The 8979-nt window shown below is 45.1% G+C and overlaps 1 protein-coding gene across 1 annotated transcript; it reads left to right on the top strand.

The window, feature by feature from the left end:
• The first annotated feature begins 1414 nt into the window (after positions 1 to 1414).
• bmp2a (bone morphogenetic protein 2a) lies at positions 1415 to 8651 on the top strand. The gene is made up of 3 exons (XM_070888782.1): positions 1415 to 1505; positions 4625 to 4995; positions 7652 to 8651. Exons 2-3 carry the CDS (start codon positions 4632 to 4634, stop codon positions 8494 to 8496), a joined length of 1209 nt encoding a protein of 402 aa, XP_070744883.1. The 5' UTR covers positions 1415 to 1505; positions 4625 to 4631; the 3' UTR covers positions 8497 to 8651.
• The last annotated feature ends 328 nt before the right edge of the window (positions 8652 to 8979 follow it).

Genomic DNA, 8979 nt, shown 5'->3' with positions numbered 1-8979 from the left:
TTACTTTATTGACACGCGAGCACACGATATAATCCCGTTATGATAAAAGTCTCGAATTCCCAAACCCACCAATAACCAATCACTCTGGTCCCAATATCGTTAAAACTCTTCTCAAACGTCACGCCTTGAACGTGGCCGTTCTGAAAATGACCAATGCAGCCAAAATAGTCCAGAGATCAAATCCGACAGCAGGGAAAGCATGGTGGCCGCGGCTCCCTGTTGTCGTTGGGTGCAGTGTTGTGTTACATCTGCCACGCTTTTTTGTAGGATTGGGAGTGTCTGCGATTTGCAAACGCGCGTACCTCCCAGGGTGAGCAACTCTTTGAGCTCCCCGGTTCCTCCCATTCACCCAACAGCGCCGTCTGTTCAAAACCGGCATGGTATATTACGATGTGGCAGCGAGTGGGGCAAAACAAAAGTTTACATGAATTTGAGTAAGAATGTGTATAGTTCCTCCGCAATTGGGATTTTTGTAAGATCTGTGCTGGTGGGTCTTTCAGCTCTTTTTAAATACCGGCAATTAAGTCAACAACCAATAAACCCGTAAATTAACAAAAAGATAGGTTAAAAGGAACCTTAATAAATGAAATTAAAATGTTGTGCCCGTTTCTGATGATGCACTGTACTGTTGGGTATTTCAATGCGCGCAGAGGTGGGGGTGAAGTGCATTCACCTGCTATTTAACCCCAGTCTATTTGCTCCCTCGCTGTCTCCGGGCAACGTGTAATATCTGCCTGTACTCAGGACTGACCGCAGCAGCGTTTGCTGAATCAGAAGGCAGCAATAACCCGCAGCATCAATCTGTTTCCTATTAAAGATACCCAACGCTACTCTCTTGCATTTGATTAAAGTATAAATCTCCAGGATATCTGTGATTCCAAGAAATGTTTATATATGCACCCTTTGAGTTTCCCAGATTTTTTTTAAAAAACTCGACTGTTGGCGCGTAAAACCGTGTCATGTAGCTTTTCCCAGGACTTGTAACAAGTCGAGTTTTCAGCAGTCCGCTTTGTAACAGTTCTCTCTCGCTCTGACGGAGAAAACCTATGACAGTGTGCAGGAAACTCCCTGTGTCACAGGCACGGCATCAACACACACTCACACTCACAAAACACAGACCCTTTTTTTTTAAACACAAAAATCCTCTGTGATGTAATGACGTTATATGAAGATCGTCTCTCAAGTGAGTGAGTCACTTCTGTGCTGTAAACATTCCCGATGCCAGCCACAATATAGGAAGGCGAAAGGAGTAAGTCAAGAGTGCCTTGCATGAGCGAGTGTGAAGTCATCCGCTCGGAAGAATTGACTTGGTGTGCAGACGCTTTAAATCTGGCGTTCCGCGCACTCTGGGATAACCTCTTGTGTCTCCGAGATTGCACACCCAGTGAAATGGTTCACCTTTCCCTCCCGTTCTGCACTTTTTCACCAAAGCCCGCTGACAGGAGCAGCCGGCTTCAGCTTCTCCTCGGGGCAGCTGCCTGATCTAATGCAATATTCTCAATCAGGTAAGGGTCTGGTTGTGTGTGTGTGTGTGTGTGTGTCCGGGCTGAGATTTACTGAAGGCGAAAAAAGGCTTGAGATCGATTTGATGCAAGTATAAAATAAAACTCATAGATTAATCACATCAGGCCAACTAAAACAAAAGGTATTTATTATTATTACTATTACAGAATAATTGGTCCTTTGGATAATTGATTTACTTTCCATTACTTTTAACATGTTATTCATATACTTTTAAATTCAGTCACATGTCTTGCTGTTCTTCCTTTCAAGAATCCCCTAATATATAGCAGAAGCCACATCCCATAATCATTGTTTTATTCCCTCTTTGATACACTTGTTCTCTCTGGTTTTATGTTTCCTCTACCTTTCCAGTTCGACTTCTCAGTGCCTCTCTTCCCACCCCGCTCGGCGCGACACCCACATGACTTTCGCACCTGGATAGAAAGCAATTTTTGTTTTAAATTAAAAAAAAATATTTGTGAAGAGAAGGCTCTCTAAACTGCAGCGCGCAGGGGGGATAATCCGATTTGTGTTCGCGGAGTCTCAAATGATTTGACTCTTGTGTGTGCGAGAGCGGTACAAAGGAACGATTGTTGGAGAGCTGGAAAATCCAACCTACTGGCCGTTCGCAGCCCGTCCAGAAGTTGGCGCCCTGTTCCCGGAGCTCTGCCTTTTTCTTTCTCTCTCTGCAGCATGTCAGACCTGACCTTGTTTCGTTCATAATTTCTTCCAATATCTATCCAGGAAACACAAGTGCTTTCCCGGACCGCATCCCTGTCTGACATCTCCGGCCCGATCACAGGTCGTTACTCATTGATATATTTTTTAAATCATGCACTGGTTGATTAGCAATGCTCACAAACTTTTTCTGTTATTAAAACTCCTATAAAACTGAGGACGTTTTTTTTGTTGTTGCAATATTCCTCCTCCTCCCTTCCTCCATCTCTTGGGTGAACCTTTTTGCGTGTGAATTTAGAAAGTCCAGCTCCTAACTGTCCCAACGGGAGTTCCCAATACCGTCCACATCCTGAATGCTTAAAGCGCCGAGATGATATCTCCAGGTTGAGATGAGTAAATAAAACTTAATGGGGAAAAACTCTTGATTTATGAGTCGTCTTAAGAAATGTTTGAAGGAACTCGCCCTACTTTTTATTTAAAAATAATAATTTGAGGTAAGTGTGCGGTTTATCAGGACTCAATTTCTGTGATCGAAATTGGACTTTCGCACTGCACAGAACTAACTCGTTTCTAATCTATAAAATGAGGTGTTCACATGTCTGGCCTGCAAACCTACCGCCCCATAAATAATTATAGCCCAACCTGAATACATCAAAGTGTATCCAGTAGAGTTAAAAAGCACGCTGTCCCGGGGCGAGTTCGGGCTCCGAAAGGGTTAAAAGACAAAGGCGGTATTTAAGAGGTGTGTGTGTGTTTTTAAAATTCATTTGTGGAAGTTTTTCTTGCGCACTTTTCGTGTGCCCCCCCTCCCCCAAAAAATATGCGGAGGACAATTTGCTGCTGCTGCTCCGTGCATCCTTTTCCCAGGCTTCCCAGGTTTTTCTTTGCGCTGCCAAAGACAATCTATTGCTATGATCTGAATGTGGAGTCTGTGTCAGGAATCATTACCCGGTTTGATTGGCAGAACGCTGCTTTAGCCCGGGGGTCATGACATCAGAGTGCAACAAAGGACGCATAAAAAAACCTCATTCAATTACTGTGGAGCAGGAGAAGCAATCCTGTTACACGTCAAATAAAGCCAACCCAAAAAAATTGCTGCTGCTGCAATCACCCACTCACTCTGGATTATATGTAGTGCAGGGGCCATCCTGTCAAGAAATGATGGACTTTTATTAATCGTTCGTGAGTAAACCAGATTGCACTTGGATGAGTCGTTTGGGACTCTGTTCCTCTTTCGATATATATATTGAACATAGAAGTTTGGTCCCTCTCTGTCTGCTGATTGAGCTGTGTAAAAAGACCGGCTACTCTCTCTCTCTCTCTCTGGAGATTCTTCCTAACGTGGCTGTGGGACGAAAGAGACAGTGTGGAATTAACAGCGAGCAATGTGGGCGAAAGACGCCGGCGACAGAGGAGTCCCGAGCGGCTGCAGGCAGCCAACACAGGTAGCTACACTCTAATCACAGGGCACACCGGCTCACCGACCCCTACTTTAGAGGCTGGTGTGTGCGAGAGAGAGAGAGAGCAGTCACGTCCCGGGCGCTTCGTGAACTTTGCGCTCCAGGCACAACAGAGAAACAAACCTCTGGTGGATGCGAAAGCGATCGAAAAAGAGAGAGGAGAGAGAGGAAAAAAAAAACTCGTATGAACTTTTTCCCCCTCCCAAACCAGATGTTTCGACGTCTTGCGAGCCTTTTTGTTGCGGGAGTGGGGGGGAAGAGAGCATAATCGAGACTGGGTTGGCAGAGTGCGGCACGCCGTGTTTTCTGCGGACGGGGAGAATTTATATAAACAAAAACAAAAAGCTGCCCCCCCCCCCTCAGGATTTCCATGTGCGGCGCGTTTAAATGGACGCTGCAGTCGTGCGATTTTTGAGCTGGTCGGCTGCTGTGTGAAAGGTAAACCGGGAGATTTGCATGTTGCTGCTGCAGTGAGACCAGGCACCCAGCAGTGGCGGAGCGAGCACCTGTGCGTCTGTTACACTCCTGCTCTCTCTGATCTGTCCCATTCCAGACACAACAGCTTAGCAAACGTAAACAAGTCGCCTCACACACACACACGTGTGTGTGCTCGGCTCCCATTCTTTCTCTATTGTAAAAAAAACCTTTTCTCCCTTCTATATCCTTCTCTCGTTCGACTCATTCAAAATTAAAAGAAGCTCCTTTCCTCCCCTTCACTCTCTGACACTCCTGTTCCACATTGCACCAGCTGATAACCAAAAGGGTGGTGGGGGAGAGAGAAATGCCTTTCACTTCTGGACTCCACACTCTTTATTTTTCTTTTTAATTCCTCTTCCTCTCTTTCTCTATCTCTGCCTGTCACTGTATTTCCCTCCCCCGCCTGTCTCTCTCAGCAAGTTTCTCATTGTGTGTTGTGTGTGTGTGTTGCCACGATTTCCACTTGTGACCGCGAAATAACATCTTGCCCCGGTTGCTCCCCGCAGAGACACGATGACTGCAGGGAGACGATCTCTGATGGTGCTCTTGCTCTGTCAAGTTCTGTTTGGAGGCTCGGCCGGGCTCATCCCCGAGGTCGGCCGCAAAAAGTTCGCCGACCAGCAAGCCAACTCTGGCCGGACCAACCCCCTCCAGACCGAGGACATGCTCCAGGAGTTCGAGGTCCGCCTGCTCAACATGTTCGGCTTCCGCCGTCGCCCGCACCCCGGTAAGAACCCGGTGATCCCGCAGTACATGGTGGACTTGTACAAGCTGCACTCCGGAGATGAAGAGCAGGAACAGGGCGCCTCGGTCTTGTCCCAGTTCCCCGAGAGACCAGCCAGCCATGCCAATACCGTCCGGAGCTTCCACCACGAAGGTAAGACTGGGGCAGCAAGCAGCTTGTCAGGTGGCCCGAGTCGTCACACAGCTCAGCAACCTTAATCTGGGGCTAAAATCAAGTCTATCCTGCAAATCATACCTGCACAGTGTGTGCCTGTGTGTCCACATAATGTACACGGCGTATATACTAATCTTTGCATATGTGTAAAATATAGAGTCACACACAGTACATGTATATAGACAGTGCGTGTGTTTGTGCGTGTAATGTGCACACGCGCAGTGTTTATGATCTGTGCTGTCAGCTCTTTGATTTGAATTGAAGAGCAGATTCATTTGATTTGAGATCTCAACAGCACTTTTTTAAGGTTGCATTTCCTGTTGATTGGGTCGTTCGCCACAGCACATGTCAACATCAAGCCGATATAACACATTCTCTCTCTCCCCCACCCCCTCGAACACGTTGCCCGCTTTACGTTTCTGCCCCCGAGACCGTGGGGAGATTGTCTTGACAGCCAACACATCAGGAGTGTTATCGTGGAATGGGTTTTGTGTGGCGATCTGGTTAATGATTTGCTATTTTTATGACGTGGGTACATTTTTGCATACCAAGGTAGCGTCTGCAACAATGGACATAGATATTTATCCTCTGTAAGCCACCTGAAGCTTATCTTATCTGTGTTTTGCCTCTTGCTTACGGAGAAGTTACAAGGAATTTGCATGTTTCTCGGAGCCTTTGTTTCACACGCGATGTCACATATATTGCACAGATCACACACACACAGGTACCTGGGACTTGATACTTTAATACTCCTCACTGGCATGCTGACGAGCGAAGCCTTTGTGGTTCACACAGAACTCTGAATTATTGATATTGGCTATCTGTAAAGTTTAGACAATGCCTTGGCTCTTGCATAGATTCATCGCTGAGTATGAATACTTTAAAGACAGTCTGGGAAATCCTCCCACCCGCCCCTAAATGTTTGGTGGGCGATGCACGAGCCATTCAATAGGGGTTCCCACACCAATTGGACTAAAGTGCCGCAGTGCTTTTCTTAGATTACACATGGACCTAGCGTTCAGATCCGTTTCAGTGGTAACCCCCATCAGTTCGATGCAGATATTGAAATAGCATTGCACGTCTCTCAAAAGTTTGCAAGAATAGGACATTAAATGCAAATACGTTTGCTACACTAGTACGCCAACTTTATTTACAAGCATGTCGAATCAGCACCACCCACCCAAAGAACTAAAGCGAGTCTTAATAAATCCACTGTGTTCAAGAAAAAAAAGTATTTGCATCTGATGCCAATCTTGTATCCCTGGAACTTAAGGTGTTTTCGTGGTCCTAACGCCCACAGCGCAGTCGCTGCACTCCGAAGCAAGTTTATTTTTTTTTAAACTAGCCTGGCTGAATCCTGCATAGACTGCAGTCACACTCCGGCTTTTGATTTTTCTTTTGAATCCACTCAACTTTTAATTACAAGAAGCCAAATGCAGTTCTTTTTTTTCAGGGAAACCACCCCCAGCTGAAAACCAGCGTGAAGATTGACCATGTTATTGAGTAGGGGGTATTCTTAGAACAAGGGCAAGTCCCAGAATATTTCATAGCATTTCTCGGCTATGTTAACGCCATACTTCACAAATGCACAGATGGGCACATTGGCAGCGAATAAAACAATGCGGCGTGTTTGCAATGTGAGTGAGACTATTTTCAAATGGCTTCAGGGGCTAAACCTTTGAAAGGTAGTTACAAAATACGGCGCAATTCTTGTATGGACCAGAGTGTTTACCAATCGGCTCATATGTGGCGATCCAGGGACAGTGTGCCTTGGACCAGTGCACTGGCATCAAGGGATCCTTCAGCGTACTCGCATGTGACCCAATCGGAATGAACTCCCCCTTACAATTATTTGTACCTTGAGTCTGTGCGTGGCATGCCAGTATTGAAAAACTTTAAAGTGCGTCTTCCAAACTTAACTCGTCAAACTGAGCAAATGAACACTGCTCATTTTTGCAGCCTTTTGTAAGAAATTCTTGGCGATTCAAACGTCTCAGGTTGGATCCCCTGCACGGACGTATCACCAACGATTTGTAAACATTCCTGTGGTTAATGACATTTAAGCAAAATAAGGACTTCAGTCGGAATGCCAGGCACGAGTAGCTCGGGCTCCTGGTTATGTTTCCTCTTCCTAATAGTTGAGGTTTAAAACTAAAAATAAACAGATCTGCATAAACATCTTTAGTTCACAACCCATCCCTGCCCTAAAACGGCTGATCTACAAATATAATTTCGAAATCTACAACTTGATTAAGATGGGAGGAAGATTGTACTGTGTCTGCATAGAATCTACCCGTTGGACTATTTCCTTTGCACGTTTCTCAAGTTGAGAGGCTCGGATATACAGCAGAGTTGATATTTTGTTAGTGAAAGTTAGATCAGAAGGGGGAGAAAATCTTCTTTTATTCAAAGCATATGCACTCTTGTGATGGGATTACTATCTATTGACTATTCATTTATATCGGTATTGTAACTAATACATTATGTAATAATTAACTCAAACAAGATGTAAGTTTCTGCATCAACATTGGGCGGTTGTGTTTCATGTATTTCAGCATTGTGTCAGGTCAAGTTGCCAGCAGCCAGTCATGTAATGTTGTGGCTAACGGTGGTTCTAATGTCTTTCTTGTATTAGAAGCGATGGAGGAGCTGCCTGGAGCCAGAGGAGAGACAACCCGCCGCTTTTTCTTCAATTTGAACTCTATACCGAGGGAGGAGCTCATCACCTCGGCAGAACTGAGGATCTACCGCAAGCAGGTACGAGAAGCCTGCGTGAACGCCAGCGGTGGTTACCATCGCATCAACGTTTACGAGGTTCTCAAATCGGCGGCGCCCTCTGGCAGCGATCCCATCACGCGACTGCTGGACACGAAGCTGGTGCACCACAATGCCAGCAAGTGGGAGAGCTTTGACGTCAGCCCTTCCATTATGAGATGGACCGTACAGGGCCAGCCCAACCACGGGTTTATGGTGGAAGTCATCCACTTGGACCAGGAGTGCAGACATTCGAAAGGACATGTCAGGGTCAGTCGGTCCTTGCACCAAGATGAAGAAAGCTGGCCCCAGCTGAGACCTTTATTGGTGACGTTTAGCCACGATGGCAAAGGACATACTCTTGAGAAAAGAGTGCGGCGTCAGGCCAAACACAAGCAGAAGAAGAGGCTCAGGTCTAGCTGCAAGCGGCATCCTTTATACGTGGATTTCAGTGATGTGGGGTGGAATGACTGGATAGTGGCACCTCCGGGATATCACGCCTTTTACTGCCAAGGAGAGTGCCCGTTTCCACTGGCAGATCACTTAAACTCAACGAACCATGCCATTGTGCAGACATTGGTGAACTCTGTCAATGCAAACATTCCCAGGGCGTGCTGCGTCCCAACGGACCTCAGTCCCATCTCCATGCTTTATCTTGATGAGTACGACAAAGTTGTATTAAAGAACTACCAAGATATGGTTGTGGAGGGTTGTGGATGTCGTTAAAGCAGAAAAAAATTATCAGAGAAAAAAAACTTGACACTTTATTATTTCCCAATGAAGACACTATTTATATAAAAAAAATAACAAAATAGGAACATCTATTTTGAAAATATATTTATGTCTACTTAAAAAGAAATTGGGAAAATAAATATTTTAATCAGAGAATTGTTCCTTTTTAAATGATGTTTAATTGTATTTCAGATGTACATGTTTATATGGGTTTAACCCCCAACACATGAAGTATAATGGTCAAATTCTTATTTTGTATTTATTGATATTGTAACCACTTTTAGAAAATAGCTAATTTGTATTTATATGTAATCAAAGATAAATATAGGGTTTGTACATAAATCGTAAATCCACATCTGTCTGAAGTATATATGGTTGAAAGAAAACTCGCAATGAAACCTTTTTTCTCAGCTGGGGGCAGGCAAACTAAGAATCTAAAATGTTTCAGAACGTGTACCGACGTGAGTCCTACCATTT

This window comes from Pristiophorus japonicus, chromosome 9 (assembly GCF_044704955.1).
Source record: "Pristiophorus japonicus isolate sPriJap1 chromosome 9, sPriJap1.hap1, whole genome shotgun sequence".
NCBI classification, from domain to species: Eukaryota; Metazoa; Chordata; class Chondrichthyes; family Pristiophoridae; genus Pristiophorus; species Pristiophorus japonicus.
This window is presented reverse-complemented; position numbering and strand designations above follow the sequence as displayed.